The 24,136-nt window shown below is 43.6% G+C and overlaps 1 protein-coding gene across 1 annotated transcript in view; it reads right to left on the minus strand.

The window, feature by feature from the left end:
- Positions 1-17,550, minus strand: part of MYO15B (myosin XVB) — a 198,806-nt gene extending 181,256 nt beyond the window's left edge. The window contains exons 1-5 of the mRNA XM_029597500.1: positions 17,545-17,550; positions 16,230-16,354; positions 12,963-13,080; positions 12,270-12,496; positions 6,811-6,904 (exon numbers count right to left, since the gene is read on the minus strand). Of these exons, the coding sequence (XP_029453360.1) occupies positions 6,811-6,904; positions 12,270-12,496; positions 12,963-13,080; positions 16,230-16,354; positions 17,545-17,550 (570 nt within the window). The remainder of the gene's footprint in view (positions 1-6,810; positions 6,905-12,269; positions 12,497-12,962; positions 13,081-16,229; positions 16,355-17,544) is intronic.
- Positions 17,551-24,136: the final 6,586 nt, after the last annotated feature.

Consider the following 24,136-nt stretch of genomic DNA (forward strand, 5'->3'; position numbering starts at 1 on the left):
AATCCACAACTCTAGCACTAAACTTTCAAAAGGAAAACTTTGATAAAATGAGGAAAATAGAAAAAAATGGAAAGGTGCAGCTACAAAGGTTAAGCGTATACAACAGGTGTGGATATTGTTTAAAAATACCATCTTAAAAGCGCAGTCCAGATGTATTCTACATATTAAGAAAGACGGAAGGAAGGCCAAATGATTGCTGGCATGGTTAAAAGGCAATGTGAAAGAGGCTATATTAGCCAAAAGAACTTACTTTAAAAAATTTAAGAAGGATTCATCTGAAGAAAATAGGAAAAGGCATAAGCATTGGCGAGTTAAGAGAGAATATGAAACAAATTTGGCTGTAGAGACAAAAACTCATAATAAAAACTTTTTAAAAATTTTCCGAAGCAGGAAGTCTGCAAGGGAATCAGTTGGACTATTAGATGATTGAGGGGTTAAAGGGCACTCAGGGAAGATAAGGCCATCACGGAAAGACTAAATTAATTTCTTTACTTCCACATTTACTAATGAGGATGTTGGAGCGATACCCATTGCTGAGACTGTTTTCCAGGGTGATGATTCAGATGAACTGAACAAAATTACAGTGAACCTGGAAGATGTAGTAGGCCAGATTGACAGACTGAAGAGTAGCAAATTACCTGAACCAAAGAGTATACACCCCAGGGTTCTGAATAAACAAAAAAATGAAATTTCAGACCTATTACTAGAAATTTGTAACCTATCATTAAAATTGTCCATTGTACCTGAGGACTGGATGGTGGCCAATGTAACCCCAATATTTAAAAAGGGTCCAGGGGTGATCCGGAAAACTATAGACCAGTGAGCCTGACTTCAGTGCAAGGAAAAATTGTGGATGCTATTCTAAACAAAGTCACAGAGCATATAGAAAGACATGATTTAATGAAACACAGTCAGCATGGATTTCCCCAAGGGAAGTCTTGCCTCACAAATCTGCAACATTTTTTTGAAGGGGTTAATTAACGTTGATAAAGGTGAACCATTAAATATAGTGAATTTGGATTTTCAGAAAGCGTTTGACAAACTCCCTCATGAGAGGTTTCTAAGAAAACTAAAAAGTCATGGGACAGGAGGCAGTGTCCTTTTGAGGATTGCAAACTGGTTAAAATACAGGAAATAGAGAGTAGGATTAAATGGTCGGTTTTCTCAGTGGAAAAAGGTAAACAGTGGAGTGCCTCAGGGATCTGTACTTGGACCGGTGCTTTTTAATATATTTATAAATGATCTGGAAAAGAGAATGACGAATGAAGTGATCAAAATTGGAGATGACACAAAATTATTCAGAGTAGTTAAATCACAAGTGGATTGTGATAAATTGCAGGAAGACCTTGCGAGACTGGAAGATTGGGCATCCAAATGGCAGATGAAATTTAATGTGGACAAGTGCAAGGTGAGGCATATAGGGGAAAATAACCCTTGCTGTAGTTATACGATGTAACATTCCAGCAAGTCACGGGAAGGTCCTGCGACCGACTACACTTACCTCATGCTCCGCCAAGACCCCCAAGCGACTGGGACACCAACATCATACCCCAGGACCGTCGCACTGTGCCTCTTCCTAGGTGCATGCGTGCACGTTCTCCAGACTTCTAGGCTCCGTGGTGGGAAAGCCCAGTCTGCGCATCTCTGATGATGTCTGTGCGGCTGGGTATTTTAAACCCCAGCCACACTCCACTCCAGTGCCTCAGCAACAGGTCCTCTTGTGCTGCAGTACATGTTGCCATTTTCTGGGCCCCTGCCTTGCCTTGTTGTCTAGGCTTTCTTCCTTGCCACCTCCTTGTTTTGCCTCATTGTCTCCTTGCCTTGCCATACCTTGACCTGCCTTGCCTTGTCTACCATGCCTATTCTCTCCACCCTGCCTTTGTCTTGGTCCCCTTTTGTCTTGTCTGGTCCGTTCTGGTACTGACCCTTACTACGGACTTCGACCACCCTGCCGCTTGGTATTGACCTCTGCTACGGACCTTGACCACTCTCTTGCCTGCCGCCTCTCCCAACCGGCCTGCACCTGGATCCTGCTTCTTTGCTGCCAGCCCTGACCACTGCTTGTTCCTGGACTCTCACTGATCGCTCTTTTTGGGACCCTTGCCTAAGTCCTGCCAGCCCCTTGAACCCAAAGGCTCAACCTGTGGGGAAAGGGACTGGGAAAGGTGAAGCCCAGCTCCAGTTCCTGTAGGGCATGTCCGCCAGCTGTCGGCGTGGGTCTGGTAGGTTCGCCAATCAGGCTGCATCAACCACGCCACAGCCCAAGGGCTCACTAACCATGACACATAATGTTAGGTTCCATATTAGGAGATACCAACCAAGAAAATGATCTAGGCGTCATAGTGATTATTGGATAATACATTAAAATTGTCAGTTAAGTGCGCTGCGGCAGTCAAAAAGCAAACAGAATGTTAGGAATTATTAGGAAGGGAATGGGGAATAAAATGGACAATGTCATAATGCCTGTGTAGCGCTCTATGATGAGACCATACCTTAAAAACAGTGTGCAGTTCTACTCGCCGCATCTCAAAAAAGATATATTTGCACTGAAGAAAGTACAGAGAAGGGCGACAAAAATGATAGAATGCCTCCCCTATGAGGAAAGGCTAAAGAGGTTAGGGCTGTTTAGCTTGAAGAAGAGACAGCTGAGGGGGGATATGATAGAAGTTTATAAAATCATGAAAGGACTTGAACGAGTAAAGGTAAATCAGTTATTTACTCTTTCAGACAATACAAGGACCTCTTTCAGACAATACAAGAACTAGAGGGCAGTCCACAAAGTTAGCAAGCAGCACATTCAAAACAAATCGGAGAAAATTATTTTTCACTCAATGCACAATTAAGCTCTGGAAGTAATTGCCAGAGGATGTGGTTAAGGCAGTTAGTGTAGCTGGGTTTTAAAAGGGTTGGATAAGTTCCTGGAGGAGAAGTCCATAAACTGCTATTAATCAGTTGACTTAGGGAATAGCCTTACCAGCTTTACTAGCATGGGATCTATTTAATGTTTGGGTACTTGCCAGGTACTTGTAACCTGAATTGGACACTGTTTGAAACAGGAAGCAGGGTTTGGTCTGATCAATTTGACAACTTCTTAGGTTCTTATCAAGCACTAATTTTCTGGATGTTCTGTTATGGCCGAATTTTAAATCCCCCGCATGCGTTAAAAATGGGGGTTATACATGTGGCCGGGCACATTTTCAAAGGGGCCCAGCCACGCGCATAACCCCAGTTACGCGCAGAACTGCTGGACCTCTTTGAAGGGGAGGGCCGGGACAGTGCCATTCATTGCTCTGCCGGCGCACACAACTTAATTCAGGTCGGGCCCTGAAGTAAGATGAAAAACAAGGGGAAAAAAAAGTAACATTTAGGGGTTGGGGAGGAGAGGGGAAGGGGAAGGGAGGTTAGAGTAGGGGGTAGGGAAGTTCCCTCCCAGTCTGCTTCTTAATTGGAGCATGTGTTTATTTTATATTTATTTTTCTTTTACAATACAAGTTTTAACATCTTATATTTTTATGAAGTAATATTGTTATTATAATATATTTACTATTTTATTTACTGTATTTTCTTTTTTATTTATTTTATTGACTTTCTTGAACATTGTGTAAACCATTGTGATGGATTGTATCTTAATGACGGTGTATAAAAACCTGAAAAATAAAATAAATAAATAAATAAACTGGGAAGGCCAGGATGTGTCGCCATGCAAAATTTGCATATGTGTACTCCCCCTTGCAATTTTATAACATTCCTCATCGTCCCTGAGAAGACCTCGGACGGAGGCCCACCTAAGTCCAGCCAGCCCCGGTACCCAAGGGCTTAACCTGCGGCGAACAAGAGCTGGTATTGGCGAAGCTCCAGCCAGCCTCCGTCAGTCAGCCACTCCGCCTGCCAACTGTTGGGACCCGTAGAGCTTGCCCTGCGGGTAGCGTCAGCCCCACCTCGGCCCTAGGGTCCACCTCCTGCGCAACAGCACCACCTCCTCTCCCTATGTTGTCCAATCACAGTAAAGGAAAGGAGGCAGGGTACAGTACAGCTCTCCTCCAATAGGCTCCGACCTGCCGTTGTTTTCCTCTAAGAGGCTGTGGGAGAAAGGAGGATCCACCCGCAAAACCGGACATTTAGCATCCGGTTGGTACTTCTGAGTGGACACTGTACAGAATGCCTGAAAGCCTGGCTGTCCAGTTGGCAACCCTACACATGAGACAGATTTGCATGCAATGTCTCCATTCTATGCAAATCTATCTCTTGCATATTCATTGTGGATATCTTGGAAAATCTGGCCTGTTTGTGGCTCTTGAGCGGAGTTGGCTACTCCTGCTCCATTCTGTATTTGGTGAGGGTCTGTTTATGTTCTGCATGTGTGATTGAGGAGATGTTTTTTTCCTAATAGGAAGTATATTAGTATTTTAGGGCTTTCGGAGGGTCAAGCCCACACCCAACGCACATTACAATTGGCCTAATACCATATGGGTTCCAAGTGTCTTTTTTTTTGCAGGAATGTCTGGTTGGCATCACAATGTAAGCGATATTTTTTACCTCAGAATACTGTACTTTGATATCTTTCATGTAAAATGTTAATTTAAATGCAGAACTCTTAGCTGTGTGTGTGTGTGGAGAGGGGAAGGGTGCATTGTGCAAGGGTCTAAGGTTTGCCAAGGACACCTAATTCCCTTGCACTGGCCGTGGATTCCAGAGCAAGGGTTGAAGACCCAGGGGGAGGTGTCGAGATTTTAAAGTTTGTAATTGCCGTGCCAGAGAGAACCGGGCTTATTTTGGGCGGCCAGGGACAGAGACTGAATGAATGGTGGGGTGGAGGGAAGGCAGCACAGTAATTGTTCGCAGAGGGCAGCAAAAAAGCTCTGTTATTAGGAAAGGATCTAGGTAGAGCTGTGGGAAGGAGGGGTGGAAAAAGGCCTAGCATTCTTCACCTTGGATTAAAGAATAACAGTTTAAATGAAACCAAAGAAAGCGAAATATAATTCTGTGATGCCCTTCCCATTTGCAAAGCAATACAATACTCAGATCTTTCCAGATTTATACCACAGGCAGACACCACCGGAGAATAAAAATCTCACTCTTTGGCCTTCCGTCTCACTTACCGGGACAGTAAATGGAATGGGGAGGGGGGGGGGGGGGGGGGGGTAAGGAGGAGGGAGGGGAAAATTAGATGATTATTGCCAGGGCTGTGGGATGGGGTGGGGGAGGGAAAGAAATGTGAGAATGTCAGTGGGATGGGAAGTAAGGGGAAGGGCAGATTATGTGCATTTACTGAATCCCTTACTTTGAATGTCACCGCAGGCCACTGGCACTGTATCTGCATGCTTTCACACACACACACACACACACACGCGCGCGCGGGGAGAGGCGTTCCAGGCAGCAGCAGCAGCCTAGGCAGGGCTGAGGCGTATGCTTTTTGATCTTAAAAAGCGTGCGCCTACATTTTCTCAATAAAACTACCAAATAGCCAGGTGTCCGCAGATGTAGTTTCGCCAGGATAATTATGAGCATAAGTCCGCTTTGAAAACTGGTGCAACTTATGTGCGGTTTTGCTGACAAACCTGTGCGTGATGTTACAAAATTGCCCTCCTCCACCAACCCCCCCCCCCCCCAGGTAGTCTGTATAAGAAAAATAGCCAGTGGGGGTGGGGTAGGTGTGGGGCAGAGAAGGAAACTAAGCAGGACTATAGTCATAGTCCATGGCACTATATAATTTTGCCTGCAGCACACCGTATTATACACTCTCCTCTTACTTACACTGCTGCTTTATAACCATGTGATTTTTACTACCATCCCCTTTGGAGAGATGCCAGAGCAGAACCATCACGCACTACTCTGTGCACACATATGGCAGCGGATAGATTAGAATATAAATTGTTATTCAAACGTTGGCTTGTCAGCTGGTCTCATTCTCTTGTATTGCTTTGGTAAGTGTTGGTCCCGCACACTGAACAATGAGCCTGTGTGATGGGTTGCGTTTCCAGCCGTCATAGTGCTTGCCACCCAAGGTCAATGTCATCAGGGAGTCATAAAAATGGGCGAGATTTAGGAAGCTTTGAAATCCTGCATTTCCAAACTTAGATGCATTTGCATAATAGTTGGAGATCTAAATCGTATGACTTCCAAATGTTCTTTCGTTTTATTTTCTGGCCCAGCAGTTTCCTCCTGCTCCTTTGAGGTTCCAGTTTAATCAAAACTACTGGGCTCTGGCATTATAAAGCCTTCATTTGCAACTGAGGATTTTTTTTTTCCTATTTTATATCCCACTCCTAGGTCACTTAGCCCAGTCATCAGCTGGGAGCCCTGACTGAATCCTGCAGCTGCGGGGCCCAAGTCTGGCCACCGAGTGCCACCGTTGCATGGTGACCAGGATTCATCTCTGCCCCGCCTCTCCCCATGGGTATTAAACGCTGCCTCTTCAGCATCCCCCAGCTCTGGACAGCCCAAAGGACTGCCCAGGGATTCAAAGCCAGCCCCTCCCTAAGGGATACAGAGGCAAATTTTGGAATGTCAAATATAAACACAGAGAACCCCTTCACTTCACAGCTGGCAGTCGAGTCCGGGCAAACACACAGGACAAGGAGACTTTGGGAGTTTAATTTATGGAGAAAATGGTTAAAACCAACAAACTTGGGAGATACTTGCAAAAAGATGGCCAGCCAAAGCCCTGCAGAGTGAGGAAGGGAGCAGCTGGTTTACATTTGTTAGTCAAACAAGAGAAGGCCACAGTATCTCCTGATTCTAACAGTTCAGTCAGGCACGGACACCTCCTGCTCACAAGGCAGAACAAAACACAATGCTTCCTGCTCTTACCTGAAGACATTTCCGACATGCTGAGGGCAACCTGGAGATCAACAGCACCGCCCCAAATTCCAGCAGACTTTTCTTCAGTCTCTTGTAGCGTTTCCTGAAGGGGATTAGGAAGAAGTCACAAGGAGACTGTGCTTTCTCACAATTAAACCTGCAGCCCTCCAGCTGAGCAAGGTCAGATTATGCATGGCAGCATATATTGTGATACCAGCTAGATTAAACCACTGGGAGGTCAGTCGTACACAAGAAGGAATATTTGCAACTCTTGCAAAAACTATTTGCAAGCCACAAAAAAATTGTTTCTTCCGCTTCATCTATTAAAACAGGCGTACTACAAGGATTTTCTCTCTCATCCATTCTATTTAACATTTAGCTGGCTCAGATTTGCAAAATTCTTTCGAATCTTTCTGATCTTTTCGAATCTACACGGATGATATTCAGTTTGTGCTGCACCTATGTTCCACTTGGCAAAATACTGTTGATCACTTAATCATTTGCTTCTCCACCATTAAAGCTTCATTACATCACAATAAACATTTGTTGAACATGTCTAAAACAGAGTTCTTTTCTGTCCATATTCCCTATTAGAGATGTGCATTCATTTTTCACAAATTAGACAATTTCAATGATATTGTCTAATTCGTCATGGTTTGGGGGCACCGAAAAACAAACTGAATTTTTCCGAAATTTCAGAAAAATTTGTAGTTCGTGATAGTGAGCACTAACACTTAGAAAATTTGTCTTTTCCAATTCAAAATCAAGTCAAAAGTCTTGGAGTTTTACTAGACAGTACTTTATCCTTTCGTCCACATAACAAAATGGTAGTCAGACAGATTTCAAATTACGTGTCCTATCTGTTCTCAAAAAGTTGCTGCATGCCTCAGAATTTCGTACTGTTGTACAAGCTTCCATTTTTCCAATCATCAATTACTGTAATAGCCTCTACATAGGCCTTCTTCCCAGTTCTATATTTCAATCACTACAAATACTTATAAATTTATCTGCCCATTTAATTGCAGGCATAAAACACCATGACCATATCACCCCGGTACTGATTGACTTACACTGGCTTTCAATTAATGAGCAGATCAAATAGAAAATAGGCTTGACAAATATTCAGATTGATTAACAATCACTCATGCCCATGGTCCAATGCCCTCTTAAAGATATACCAACCATCAAGACATTTGCGCTCTTCACAAAGAGGCCTTTTAGACATCCCTTTACCAAAATTAGCACGTCGCCACATTACCCAAGAATGTGCCTTTTCTGTCACAGGCCTGGTTCTTTGGAACTTTTTTCAATGGAACTACGATTAATGCGACTCATTAAAAACATTCAGAGGACTTTTAAAAACCTTTTTATTTAAGCTGGCATACATGTGACATATTTTAATTTTGTACATCTAATTTTTTTTAGCGCCTGTTTGTTCATTTTAACTATTTAATGTATTATGCTGTTAATTCTCATTTTGTATATTTTAGTTTTTTATTTTACTATGTATGTTTATTGTATATTGCTTAGATCTATTGTAGTGTTAAGCAATTAACAAATATTAATAATTGTAAATGTAAATGTAAAATGTCCCCTGTGCATTAAAACCTTAAATAGATGCAAAATGAGTGCTGGGGAAAGCCAAGCAACAGCATAAGTACATGTAAATGTATAAATTTTCAGTCTAGACAATAAGGGGTGAATTTTAAAAGAGTTGTTTCCGTTAAAAGGCCCATATACACAAGTATCTGGGCCGAATGTGAGCAACCCATATTCTAAAATGGCCCAATTATGCAAGTGTATATGCATGTGCGAGCAACCAAATTTGCGGGCATAAGGGGTGGAGTTAGAGTATGTAGGAAAATTGGTTCTTACCTGCTAATTTTCGTTCCTTTAGTACCATGGATCAGTCCAGATTCCTGGGTTTTTTCATCCAAGCCAGCAGATGGAGACAGAGAAAGTGAAACTGACACTGCTTCATATACCCTGATGCACCTGCAGTTCTTCAGTATTGACCTGTACCCAAGCTAATTGCAACAAACCGTGCACTCAAACAAAAAAACCTTCCAAGAAAGCTAGTAACAAATAAACTTGGTAGATAAATCTTCTGCTATCTGAAATATACAATAGCTGAGCGGACGACTCTCCACTTCCATAAATCAGGCGGGTTCAGGACTGATCTGTGGTACTATAGGAATGAAAATTAGCAGGTACGAACCAATTTTCCTTTCCCTGTATGTACTCAGATCAGTCCAGACTCCTGGGATGTACCAAAGCTCCCTAATGAGGGTGGGACCTGAGAGTCCCACTCGCAAGACACTTTCGCCAAAAGACTGAGACTCACAATCCCCCACATCCAGCCGATAATGCTTTGCAAAAGTATTCAGAGACTTCCACATCACTGCTCTACACTTTTCTTATGGAGAAGCCAACTGGACCTCCGCCCAAGAGGTCACCTGAGACCGAGTAGAATGGGCCCTCAAACCTTCCAGAACTGGCCTATCCTTCAGGATGTAAGCCGATCCAATAGCTTCCTTAAGCCACCTCGCAATGGTAGTTTTGGAGGCCCGAGAACCCTTCTTTGGACCACTCCACAAAACAAAAAGATGATCAGACCTTCTAAAATCATTTGTGACTTTAAGATAGCGCAGCAAAGCTCTATGGACGTCCAGCAGCCTAAGTTCTCATGCATTAGCCTCAGAAGCACCTAAGTCCAGAAAAGCCGGCAACTCCACCATCTGATTAATATGGAAGGCGGATACCATCTTCGGGAGAAAAGATGGTACTGTCCGCAAAGACATGCCTACATCCAATATGTGAAGGAATGGATCTCGACACGATAAAGCTTGCAATTCTGAAATTCTCCTCGCAGAGCAAATGGCTACCAAGAAAACAACCTTTAGAGTCAAGTCCTTATGGGTCGTTCTGAGGATAGGTTCGAACAGAGCCTCACACAAACCCCGAAGAACGAGATTAAGGTTCCAAGGAGGACAAACTCTCCTCATGGGAGGACGCAAATTCTTGACTCCTCAAATAAATCTGATCATATCAGGATGAGAAGACAACAAGTACCCATCCACCTTCCCTCTCAAGCAAGCCAAGGCTGCCACCTGAACTCTAAGAGAGTTGAAAGCAAGGCCTTTGACTAACCCCTCCTGAAGGAACAACAAGATGTGTGACAGCGAAGTCCATAAGGCCTGCACGCCTCCCTTAGCCACACACCATGACTCAAAGATGTCTCACTTGGAGAAGGGTAGTGATCACTGCCTCCGGGTACCCCCTTTTCCTCAAACGTCTCCTCTCAAAAGCCAAGCTGCTAGACAAAATATGGGGCCCTGCTGCAAGAAGACGAGGGAGGTGACTGAGTTGCAAAGGTCCCTCAACTGCCAGGTTGACCAGATCCACGAACCATGGCTGGTGAGGCCACTCTGGGGCCACAGCACCACATTCCCTGGATGCCTCTCTATCTGCCGCAAAACCTTGCCTACCAGAGGCCACAGGGGGAAAACGAACAGAAGAACTCCCCCAAGGCCAAGGTAACACTAGAGCGTCTATGCCCTCATTCCCATACTCCCTCCATCTGCTGAAAGAACGAGGAGCCTTCGCATTGTGCCAAGTCGCCATCAGATCGACATGAGGATGGCCCCATTTCTCGCAAATGAGTCGCATCACTATGTCCGACAATTCCCATTCTCCCGGATCGAAAAGACTGCGACTGAGAAAATCTGTTTGGACATTTTTGACTCCTGCGATATGCAATGCTGCTATCTGAACCAGATGATGTTCCACCCAAAGGATCAACTCCTGAGCCACCTGTGCTACTGAAGAACTCTTGGTGCCGCCCTGCCGGGTTGATGTAAGCTACGGCCGTCGCATTGTCCAACAGAACTCGTACAGAACACCCTTGAACCAAAGGTTGAAAGGCAAGTAGTGCTAACCATACCACCCTGGTCTCTAAGCTCAAAGAAACAAAAAAGACTGGGCACACTGAACAAACTGCAAGTTTATGCATCAGCCACCATCTGCTAGAGACAGAGAAATACTGAGGAACTGCAGGTGGCATCAGGGGATATGAAGCAGTGTCAGTTTTACTTTCTCTGTTTCCATCTGCTGGCACAGATGAATAAACCCAGGAGTCTGGACTGATCCAGGTACGCACAGGGAACAGGGGCGGGGCCAACATTTACACATATAAATACAGATTTTAAATCCCATGCCCACAGCATCCTTCGGGCTGTTACCCATGCTTATTTACTTCTGCTTGATGAGGTGTAAGTCTGAAGAAAACTTGCTTAGGTGAGGGGTCTGGGTAAACCGGGGAGCATGCAGGCTGAAGAATCAGAGGGGTCCGGATGACCTAGCGATTGACCAATTAGTCCAGTCTGACTGGCTATTTCCTTCATGTATGCGTGTTTTAAAATCTGCTTAGTTGCGCATGTTAAAGCTGACAATTCCCTAAGGAAAATACGCACGTAACATTTGCTCATAGTAATCGCTTAAAGTGTATTTTAAATAGTATGTGTGCAGTTTGGCAGACAATTTAAAACTCCTGCATATGTGAGCTCTTGCATGCATACGGGCATAGATGGGTGACCACGTGCTCATTTTAAAGTTACCGTCCAAGAATGATACAGGTTATTATAATAATGTATAAATGATACCCCAGACTAATGATATACATACTGATGATACCACAGACTAATGATATCACAGACTGTCCCCCGGAGACTGAAATACTTAATATATTATCTAACTCAAGAGTTCTCAACCCAGCCCTCGAGACGTACCTAGTTAGTATGGCTTTCAGGATATCCACAGTGAATATGCATAAGTCAGATTTGCATGCACTGCCTCCATTATATGAGATCTAATCCACATGCAAACTCAATGTGGATATACTGAAAACCTGACTGGCTGGGTGTGTCCTGAAGACTGGGTTGTGGATCCCCTGATCTAACTGACTTCTAATAATTAATGTCTGCATACCCTAAGAAAATGTGACCGTATCATCTTATAAGCTAATGTCAACTATATTTGCCTGCAAAGATAAATGCCAGACCCCTAAATTTAATTTTATTTGTGATTTATAGTTTGCCCTATCGAGGGTTGAAAAGTTAATGAAAATGGAAAACAAGTTTGGAAGAGTACAATCAAAGATACAATCAACTTATAGTCAACAAAAAGCGTGAGCCATATATTATCACTGTAATATCCAAACACAACTCTGCTCTTTCTCATATCCAGCCATGCGCTTCTCTTGCAGGACCTCTCTTCCTAATGAGACCTTCTGCTTCTGGAGACCCTCGAAATCCAATGATAGCCCTCGCTGCTACACCTTCCTGTATACACACCCTATGGTAATCTCTGCTGTCAGAGAAAGCCTGCGTGGACACCTCACAGGAATAGCCCCATACCTTCAGATTTATTTCTTTTGCACGTTTGAACATTTCTGTCCTTTGGTCTCTGACCTTGCCTGATGACCCCGGATATAAGACTGAAGGACTGTGGTCTTCTGACGGAGGTCCTGGAAGTTCTTGCGGTCAATGAAACCTCGGAGGTTCTTCTGCAAGGTAAGGATGGCCCAGTCCTGCATCTGGTTCCAGCGCTGCTCTAGGAGCCACCGAGCCTTCTCCTTTAGGAAGATCTGGGCACGGATCACAGGTTTACTGTCAGTCTGGGAATCACAGACTGCATCCTGCATCTCAAATCCCCAATGCATTAAAAAGCACAGGAAAGACGGCTCTACAGATTGCCCGAGGATGATAAGTAAATGGTGCTACATAAAACATGGCCACAGTAGGTCCTCAGGGAAAGAGACTGGACATCATCAACTTAGCTCCTCAGGAAACACACAATTTCATACCTAATCAAATAGAACTAACATTCTCTACTGACAAAAGGTTTTAACGGCAGGCAATGCAACAAAGATGAGTCTAAAATGCATTGGCAGACAGCTGACAGGAATACAGGCAGCACCTGCCAGTGCTACACCTTAAACAAAATCATCTTAGGCTGTCATTTTCATGAGCACCATCATAAAATAAAGAAGAAGGAACATCAGATAGGAACATGAAATTTCTTCTGTTCCAGTGATAGGAAAGCAGCACATGAACTGGGCTCCGAGGCCTGCAGGATTAGGGAGAGATCTTTAAGAATCGCACCTTGGTTGCTCCAATATGATAGAGCTCGGAAGGATCTCCAATGACTTTAGCAAGCACAGCCACACAGCGCTCTCTTTCCTGTGTGCAGCTCTCATCTTGGCTCACGAGGTTTCTGTACCTGCAAGGCAAAAAAGATGCAAGTCAACTCTGCTTAGGATGTTTGAGTAGACTGTAAGCACCATGGAGAAGGGATTGTCTTTTGTGTGTATCTGCATGCATCTAGAAGCACTTTAGAAGTGATTAAATAGTAGTACCACTAGTAGCAGATATATTACCAGCCCAAAAACTAGAGAATCATTTTCTGGTTGTGACTGCTAGTTACTTGTGTTCATGTGCACAGGATACATGACATTGGCATCAAACACGCATCTAGCATGTACATGCCTGCAAGCAAAACCATGTATAAGCAGCATACATTCAACACGCACATAGGCTGCTTGAACAAGGCAGAGAACAAGAGACACATGCTTGCAACATTCAACGCCAGTTTGGAAAGTCATTTACCCAGGCAAATTGGTCCTGTCTGAGAATTGCCCCACCTCAGTCCAGCTAAAAGTAGGCACAGCTTTCCAAAAGGGGCATTCTTGTGGATGTAATTTGGTTGGAGCAGGGAAAACGTACATTTGATTTGCAAATGTACCCATGCTATGTTGAACCTGGTTGGGCACTTGCACTGTTAGCAAAAGCGAAGTAACAGAGAAAATAGAGAACATGATGACTGGCAAGGACTACAAGTCTCTTCTAGTTTTCCCGATTTCATTCCTGGGGCATTGTCAAAGGGCTGCAGCTTTCCCCTCACTTCTTCTCAACTGGGGATCCTCTGCGCTTATCCCAGGCTTTCTTGGATTCCGTTACCATTCTTGTCGCCACCCCCTCCTCTGAGAGGCCATTCCGTGCATCTACTACTATTTTCATGAAGAAATTATGTTCTGATGGCATTCCCCACTGCATTCTCATAAATCTCAACGTTAAGATATCTGTCTAAAATGGCTTTTGAATATCTACTTCTTAATTTTTACATTTGAGGTATTGGAATGATTGTCTCTGTCGTATCTCCCCCGTCTCTCCTCTAGGTATTCATATGTACAGGCTAATTTTAAAATGAGTGCGCATGCATCCATACATGCAAATATCAGCAAATATGCAAATATCAACCTGCAATTTTAAATCATGTGCACACTTGCGCATATATGATTTAAAATATGCATACCGTGCATAAGTATACTCCTCATTTTAAGAGGTTACTCAAGCAAAACCTACTTTACGTATCCTCCATAGGACATGCGTTTGTAAGCAGATTTTAAAACATGCTTATGCGAGAGACATTCCCAGTTTTTCCAGTTAGTCCACCAGTTTGCCCAATCTCGAGGTCTTCCAGACCCCTCTGGCTCTTCATCCTGCACGCTCCCCAGTTGACCTGGACCTTTCACTCTGTTATGTAAGCCCTAAAACATGATTTCTGCGGACTTGCTCCACATCAGGAGCAGCAGTAAATATACGCGGTTAACAAGCCGCTGCGCACTGCAGCCCCCGGTTTTAAAATATGCAGCTACGCGTGTAACTGTTGGCCCCGCCCCGGAACACCCATGCCCCTCACCCTGTTCCACGCCTTTATTTTTTTTGCTTGCGCACGCTCATAAGGGCATGTAAATCGCTGCTTTTAAAATCCACGTTGCTCACACGCGGCCCACATACTCACATATATGGACATTTTTGTGCATGCAATGCTTTTAAAAATTGACCCCCCTTCGATTCTTAAGTCTCATCTCATGTGACATTTGACCTGGCAGCATTTCAGTAACCTCTCTCTGGACTGACTCAGAAGTATGACCTCCATATCAGAGCACAATATTCTTGGTATGGTCTCACTCATGCCCTATACAGAGGTATTATCACCTCATTTGTTTTGGGGTTGGGATTTTTTGGGTTTTTTTTTACTGGTTATGCCTATCTCTAGGCCCCTGCTTCTGTTTACCACCTTATCACAGTGTTTCTCTAATCTGAGCTCATCAGTCACTCCACAGTCTCTCTCCTGACCAGTGCACATCAGTATTTCTTTCCCTCCCCCACTCCCCAAATCATGACCTCCAGATGCATGCTTTTGCATCTTTTTGCATTGTATCAAAGGCTTGACCATACCTCATGTTTTTTTTAGATCACTTCTTATTCTGCCTACTCCCTCAGATGTTACTGTCATCTGCCAAAAAAAAGGCAAACTTTTCCTTCTAACCGTTCCACGTTTACATGTGTCTTTTGTATGTGTGTTGTTTGCTGCCAGCTCACGTACTTTGCAACTAGGCAGTCTACTGAAAAATTATCCCTATTGTGTATAAGGGCTACATGCACATGAAACATGCAGACCACTTACTGTGTGCGTTATGTCTCTTGCATAGCATTAACAGCCTGCTGTTATGCAGTTCTGAAATTACTGACACCTTCACTTAGCCAATATTATGAAAAAATGGATCCTACTCAGGAGTCAAACCCAGTTGGAAAAGCAACAGCAACCACGTCTACAGTAATAAAGACATTTTCTGAATTCTCCTACAGCACTGTATAAATCTAGAAAAGCTATAGAAACAATTAGTGGTAGTATTAGCAACTCCTCCAGTCAACAAAGAAGCCCCCCCAGGCCTGGTGGCCAAGTATTGTGAACTCTGACCTTTCCTCAGCTGAAGTTCTTATCTCTCACCACTAGAGGGGGTTCATCACATTCTAAGAGAAACTTTCAAACAGTCCGCACTGGGATGCAGACCACAGATTCTATGCGCGGTTCCCAAAAAGTAAATAAGTGTAAAACACGTGAAACTTGCTGCCTGCTTTTTTGTGCAAATAGGTTTTTTTTAATGGAAATACAATCTACACACAAACAGTATCTGAATTCAAGAAAACATGGGATAAACATAAGGGAGTGGTAGGGATTGTACAGCTGAATTAGCTGGGTGGATGGGCAAATTAGATAGGCCATATGGATTTTTTTCTGCTGTTGCACTTCTCTGTTTCTATGTTATTTTCTCATCCTGCCAAAATTCACAACCTGGAAACACCTCCCCTAAAGGCAGCTAAAAGTTGAGGAACACCACACATGCTTTTAGCTGTATGGAGGGAGAGTAATTTTTGGCTTTGAAAACCATCCTCTTTGTGTCCAGGTAGGTAACACAATTTGTCCCACAAACTGCTCTCCCCAAGATTGCTAGGCCCAAGACCCCATGAGGTTTGTGGGACTTTCACAAAACAAGAAAAAAAAACCCCAACAAGCACTCTTACCTGCGTATAAACTGCTGCAGTGGGATTCGGACTGGATATCCCTCCTTCCTAATGTGGATGGCCTCCAGTATCCCAGAGTGCCTCAACTGGCAGGTGACATACTCTACATCAAAGATGCCCGGCAGCTGTAATAAGAAACTGGCAAAAGTTAGAGGGACAGCATATTGTCAATAGATTCAGGCACCTACTGACTCTCTTTTATTAGTTTTGGGCTGAGCTAGTCCTGGTTTTAATCCAGTGTGTGTACAGACTTCTAGTGTGTGTGTGTGTGTGTGTGTATATATCTGTGAGAGAGACAGAGAGAGAGTGTATCTGAGTGTGTGAGTGTCACTGTGAATTGGGGGTGAGGACACATTTTGATGATAAGTCAGGGGGAACCAAAACTACAAGTCTATGTGAGCAGTAGGATAAAACAAAGAATGAATTAACCTATACTATACAAATGAAGCCAGTTGGTAACATTAGACTATAGGAGTAATGGACTGGATGTAGAAAGATGCTGATGAGTCAGAGTTATCACAAAATGCTCAAGGGGAGGGTTACCAGATGGCTGGGGCAAGTTGAGCTACTTCTGGTTTTACCCCATTGCCTGTATGAATTTGTAGTTCTGGTTTTCTCAGGGAAATTAATGGGTCCATGAGAACTACAAGTCCATGAATGCGCAGGAATAAAACCAGGACTGGCTCAGCCTGTCCCTTATGACTTGGAGCTAAGAGAGTAGAAGGGGATGATAGGACAGGGCACACAACACAAATCTTCGCCAAACTCTTCATGGAAAAAAATACAAGTTATGTGCTTCTCCTTTGATCCCTCCATCTCACTCACTCCTCACCCTAATCACCCCAAAAATAAAGTTACTCCCTCCTCCTACCCAGGCAAATTCTATCTAACTCCATCCAGACTTTATCTTGCTGACCGACTTCAAGACAATCTCTCCACAAAAAGAGGAAAAGATTCTCCAGCGAATCAGTCAGTCCATGAGGCCATTAGATCCTATCCCTCCCAGATTCATCTGCAACATGAAACACTAACCAATATAATAAATGCCATTCTTACCCAAGGCTCACTGTCCTGCTCACTCAAAAAGGCTGTTATCAAACCTATCCTAAAGAAACCTGGTGCTGATCCTAAAATATTCAACAACTATCATCCAGTTTCCAGCCACCCCTTCTTGTTCAAGGTAGTGAAAAAAGTAGCTTATCTCCAACTCTTAGATTTCTTAGATGAATACAATATCCTTCACCACTACCAATCCAGCTTCAGGAAAGGCAGTGGATCAGAATCAGTCCTGCTGGCCATCACCAACAGTATTCACCTTCATGAGGACCAGGTTAGCAACTCCTTCCTTATCCTACTTGATCTCTCAGCTACCTTTGATATGTTTGACCACCATCTCCTGATTCAACATTTAAAGGACATCGGCATCAATGTTACTGTGCTAAAGTAGTTTGAATCATTCCTTCCTAACAGAACACAATCAGTTACATGGGCCAACAAACCATCCTGCCCCAGAGAGCTCACCTGCAGAGAGTGCCCAAAGGTTCAGTCCTCTTCTCGATATTGTTCAACATCTACAACCTCATCCAGTCTTTCAACATCAAATGCCACTTATTTGCAGATGACATCCATCTCTGCATCAAAACGGAATCTGATTAAACCTCATCCATTGCCAATCTCAGAAAGTGTCTGGCAGCTGTAGTCCAATGGCTTAGCAAACACAAACTCAGACTAAATCTCTCAAAATCTGAAGTTCTCTGGCTCAGCTGACAGGTCTTCCCCTACAATGTCTTCCCTCACTAGCAGGTGTCTCCTTATAGCCTAAGAAGTCAGTACAAAGCTTAGAGGTTCGACTCAACCAAAACCTCTCCATGGAACCCCACAACTCTAAAGCGGTAAGGTCCTTCTATACGTATCTGCTTCAGATCTGCCAACTCAGCAATTTCCTTGATAAACCCAATCTTACTACTGTAATACATGCATTAATCGCCAGCCAAATTGACTACTGCAATTCCCTATTCAATGCTATCTCACTATACAGTGCAAAACGCTCTTCTGAAGTACAGCCACTAGAGTTTTTGAAGGTGCAAAAGCAGCTGACCACATCAAACCAATTTCACCAGTTTCCAGTTGAAAGCAGGGTAAAATTTAAAACTCTCTGCTTTGTCTTTACATGCATGAATATAAGCAGGCCCCTGAGTACCTCTCCTAACTTCTTTCCACTCAAAGGAACTCCAGTCCTCTCAAATGGCTCTTCTTTCCTCTCCTCCCCTGATCTCCAGCAAATTGTCCTGCACAAGACTTTACTCTTTCAGCTGTTATGCACCAAAAATCTGTAACAAAGTGCCACTAACCCGACGCCTACAGCCATGCTTCCTCAAATTCAGGGAAGAAACAGACATGGCTTTTCAGCCAGACCTTCTCCTCAGAGACCCACGTTTTCATGGTCTAACTGTCTGACCGCCCATCTAGGAGCTTTGTTCTGCACAAGAAAAATGGGGACTCCAAATTATACAAAAATGCCACTCTACTTGTCATTTTTGGTTGTGATTGTAGGTGTTTCACTTAAATTTGTTGTAATCTGCCTTGAGACCGACTTCGGAAAAAGGCAGACTATCAAATGTATATAAAGGACATCACTTGTGCAGCATCAGAGAACACACACACCAGATCACTGATAGGTAAAAGGAGATTGCAGCACTTTGGAGTCCCTCTAGTACTATTTCATGAACTTTCAATGTTACTATACATTTATTCAGGGCAGGTCCTAGGCTAAGTGGTGCTCTATGTGGGAGGGAGCGGACTGGGTCCTGCTCCTTAGACACATGTTCTCTTGGCGCTCTCTCTCTCTCTCTACCACAATCAAAGGAAGTTTGCAGGATCCAGGCAGCCTGCTCTTTAATGCAATGCTCAGTGTGACAGCTGTATGGCAGTGTCTTGTTGGATAGAGGGTTGTCCAGCCGGAGCAGGCACTCCTTGAGCACAGCAGTACCGCTTGAGCACAGCAGCACTGCTTGGCACATCAGAAATAGGGATCTGTGTAGCCTTGAAAGACCATGTACATCATCATCTTTGGACAAATCCTGTTGTTGTTCCAATACAAAATGTAACTCACAAAGAATCCAGTTTCCTCCTGGCTCAATTTGGCTACTAGAAAACACCACACTATTTGGTGACACTACTAGAATCCTTCTGATTTTCTTATCCATATACATTCAGCACCAATATAATAATGAGTATCCACCCCCACCGTTCCCAACATGAGAAAAATGCTGTACTGCAAGATTCTCACTATGGCATTATCACCTTAGGGAGCTTTGAACAATAAAAAGTGTCTGGTGCAGAGACAGAACTGGAAAAGTAGCTAAACAGAAACCTTATGAGATATTCTAGGCATTGTTGGTTTCTGTCTGGTGAATTCTAGTGCAGCCATGTCTGCCCATGAGCAATGCATCCTGCAAGTTTCTATGGACAACAAAAGGGTAAATAGGCCTGGCTGGCATTGAGCAACTTAGAAAATCTCTCCGTAACCACTTGGAATCCTAAAGATGATGCTCAGAATTGCAAGTTCAACAACCACTGGCCTTCCCCCTCCCTTAGTCCCACTTATTCAGCTTGTTTATTACCTTCTTTGAGTTGGGTGCAATGCATCGGACGAAGAAGGTATGACTTCTGCAGAAAAGAAAAATGAAAAGATGGTATTACTCCATCTGTCTTAGGACAACTAATGTCTACTTATTCATCTGTTCTGAGGAAACCCGGTTGAACTTCTCTCTCTCCACACTTCTCATCCTTAGGCATTTGACTGATGCTTTACTGTTAGGGGAATGCTGCCTTTAAACTTCTGTATCTCTGAGGCATGAAAACACAGCCAGGGATTGCTCTGCCCCTTTACCTCGCCAATCTAGACGTGAGGTCCTGCAGGGACTGCTGGAACCGGGAAGCCAGAGTTGATGCCTGCTGACGCAGTCCCTTGGCTCTTGCGCCCAGAGCTCGCTGATGATTGCAACGTTCCTTTGCATTCTGGAAAAGACTGGCCACCATCTTAGAAAGTGACAAAAACGTGTTAGATTAGGGAGCCAAACTGGTCCTTATATGCATGGAAATAATCTTTTAGTAACCTAAAGCTTTACTGTCACCTATCGGAAAGCAGATGGATGGTGTTGGATTAATGGATTTATAGTTTATTTTTCTTTATTATCCTTTGTATTGTCAATAGAATGGGAGAGTCTGTTACTTCTTGGACGCTAAGAATTTGTGCCTGATTTACTAAGGCTTTTCTCCCCCTGTCTGTGTGGAGAGGAAAAGCTTCATAAATCAAGCCTTTCAAGCAAAAGAGTTTTTTCAGGATTAAAACAAAGATTTAAAACCACAAAAGAAGGCAAGTAGCTGGAATGATATTTTGAAGAAAGGAGATGGATAGCTCTCTTTAAGGCAACAGAATGAGAGAGTCAATAACAGCAATGATGAAACAAACGAAGGCAGTAGGAACGTCACCCAACCCATGACTGAAAGTCTTGGTAGCTTTGATGCATTACTTGAGTCAAGGTCTTCCTTAGTGATCATTTGTATTGCAAGGTCATTTTCTGGGACCCAAGTTTGATGTCTTAAGCCAATGAAAAGAGGTCTAATGGAGGAAAAAAGCAATTATTGAAGACAAAGACTCCTAACAAGGGCATATAGTTTGAGTTTAAAAACAATAATTACTTTGAATGTTATTTTGTAAAGCTTTATAATCCACTATTTCAGCTTCCAGTTAGGCTTCTCTTGACAAACAGAGCCTGCTTTAAATCCATTTTCTAAAATAAAATGCTAGATTTTTCTACAGCTCTGCGGGTAACTCCATTATAGCCCAGCAGTGCCAGTCATCTGTGGATTTTGTAGATGCTTTGGCCTCTGAAAGGACCGAGAGCTAGCCCCTATCACTCTAATCCAAATAACTTCATAGGCCACTCTTCAGACACCATCTAAAGTTCATCTGACAAAGCTCTGGATATAATTATATAATATGCCACCAGTGGTGCATACTGCGTTGGATCCATCCAAGTCATCGTCATCATCTAGGACAGGAGCCCAGACATATCAGCCAGTGCAACTGGGTAGGGGAAAAAGAGGACGAAAAAAAAAAGGTTACTTGAGAGGGATATGAAGAGGAAAAGAAGAGGTGAGATGATTGAAAAACAGAAAGAAAATCCTCAAATGTGGCTTTGAATCTGGTTTTTCCATTAGGTGGTTTAAGATTCAGCTATTTTTCCATTTCCCAAAATGCTCCCTGTTCCATTACACTGAAGCTAGACTTTTAACACATGATCTGGCCCAACAGTATGGCAAAATAAAACACTCTGTACCGTTAGTCGGCTCTGGGCGAAAACATCAATAACCTCTGGACGCAGCTGGTCACGGTTTTTATTCAAAAACTTATGGACCTGTGAAAACAAACTCTGCCTTAATCATGTGGAGATGCAAGAAATTCCTTATCCATGATGCACAACTCTGCCTTATCACACTGCTCTATAACAAACTCTTCGGTTCCTTAGTGGATGTTCGGAGCTTACCTGGTAGGTGACTGGGCCTGCATAGTGCTGCACTGTGAAGACAGGCAGGGGCAGCTTGGGCTTTATATACCACGGGCTGTTTCCATGGTGATAATGGCACTTCTGCAGGAAGGTGTGATCAGTAGCCTAAGGGTGAAAGGCAGTATATTGCAAATAACATATACTCTGTATTCCAATCCACATAGACATTTTCATATATTGAAAGATAAAATTAGACTTCTGGAGCAGTTGGAGGTGTGTGTGTGTTGAGGGGGGAGGGTGGCGGCGTGGTTTGGGAGGTTGAAGGGGGTGAGAATTTGAGATCATCAGTCTTTTTCAGGATAAAGCAATATGCCCCTGCTATGTTATGAAGAGTTACATTAATGCATCCTCAGGCATATCGGGGCACCACATTTTTATTTCCGTAACCATCCTTTTTTCATGGGATGAAATGTAGGGTTAGAATATAGACCCGTTAATGTTATCTCCTGTAAACAACAGCTTTTGCTGCCCTCAGTCGGCAGAGATGTGAAAGGAATGGGGAGCTCAGGATCTGGAGACTTAACCAGCCCCCTCCCTCCCCCTGCCCCAGCTTTCCCTGTTTAAACATTTGCACATGAATCCTACAAGTCTTGCATTCATGGGTGTTTCTGTTTTGGCTCTATGTCTGTGTATTTTGCTGGTACAGAGTATGCATCTTTGTTTGTACTCTTTATATTATTATGTACAGCAGTAGATATCATCAAGAACCACTGTGCTACTCTTCTAACCCACCCAGCAACTACAGCTGAACAGCCCTCTACTTCCAAGAGAGCTCACAGTATTAGTCCTACATAAATGTATAGGTTTATAAAGAATGTGTTTGCACTGTGTGTGATTATACACAGAATAGGCATATAGTGTCTGCATGCAAAATATCTGTATTGCACATCTACATGATTGCCTTTACAGTGTGTATGTGTATGTGAGTTTCTAGAGAGATGTGTGGGCATGCGGAGCCTGTTAAAAAGTATCTCTTGGCCTGTTTACACCTGGGGCAGTGAGCTCTGATCATCCAAGATGCGTAAAATCCCATGGGGCTTTGCAGAGATCAGATCCAGACGGGGTTCGCTATCCACCTTGGAAATAGGGATCCAGTTCAGCTTCTCTTGTGCATACTCTGCCTGGGAGGGGAGGAGATCAGGGGTCATTCAGAAAACTCCAGTCACCAAAAAAAACAAACCCCCAACCCCATAACATAGCCCAGACAATCTAAGATCAGATTTTGATAATATAGAAACATAGAATATAATGGTGGATAAGGCCAGTAAGACTCATCTGGTCTATCTACTTTCATTCTTGGTGCAGTCAGTGTCATAGACCCCAGCTGATCTCTTGCTATTATCTCACTTCTTCGCAACTAGGGATCTTCTGCGCTTGTCCCAGGCTTTCTAGAATTCTGCGGCTATTTCTGTCTCCACAGCTTCCCCTGGAAGGCCGTTCCATGCATCCAACATCCTTTCTGTGAGAAATATTTTCTGATGTTGCTCAGGAGTCTACCCCTCTGCCTCATACTGTCACCTCTTGCTTTAAAGCGTTTTTTCCAGAGGTTAGCAGAGAAGGACCTATTTGCCTACTCATTTCCCTCCCCCCCCCCCCCTTCCTACTGTGTTACCACACAGACCCTGCTTAGATTGCCAGTCGTCTGCCTCTCTGGCCTTTACCAGTACTCTCTACATCTGTCCCAGGCATTGCCCAAATTCTGTCAACTGTTTTGGTATGCCACCACCTCTGCTAGGAAGTTATTTCTGGCATCTAAACTCCGTAGGGCTGGGCGATCAAAGAATCATAAATAAATAAATAAATAAATTTAAATTCAGATGAGGGGAAATTAAAAGAGGCCTGGTAGGAGTGTGAGTCCTCCACAGCCACAAACCGTTCCCAGCATTTGCCATGATTCTGCTCTTCCAAGGCAGCTTTAATGAAAGAAGTCAGGTAGGATGAGAGTTCAACACCGTCTCTATCTTTTAGCCTTACAGTAAGAGAAGATTGGGGGTGGAGAGAACAAGGACGGATCATTTGACATTTTTTTTTTCAATTAGATATTCAGTATATTAGGTTAGTCTCCAAAGCAAAAGCTGTCTGTAAACATGCCCTGTGGCTCCATATCCCTTTAAGTGTGCTGCATGCTAATATCCCTTCCTTCTACCTCCTCTTGGGTGATGATCATCTGGCTGAAGAAGTGCTGCAAGTATTCATTGGCAAAGTTAATGCACAGCTGCTCCAGGCTGTTGACCCCTAAATCCTGCAGAAACATAAGACGCACAGGCACAGCTCAGGTTCATTGATGGCATTCACTGTGAATAGAAGAGTGCAATGAATGTACCGCAAGCGGGC

This window comes from Rhinatrema bivittatum, chromosome 4 (genome assembly GCF_901001135.1).
Source record: "Rhinatrema bivittatum chromosome 4, aRhiBiv1.1, whole genome shotgun sequence".
NCBI lineage: Eukaryota > Metazoa > Chordata > Amphibia > Gymnophiona > Rhinatrematidae > Rhinatrema > Rhinatrema bivittatum.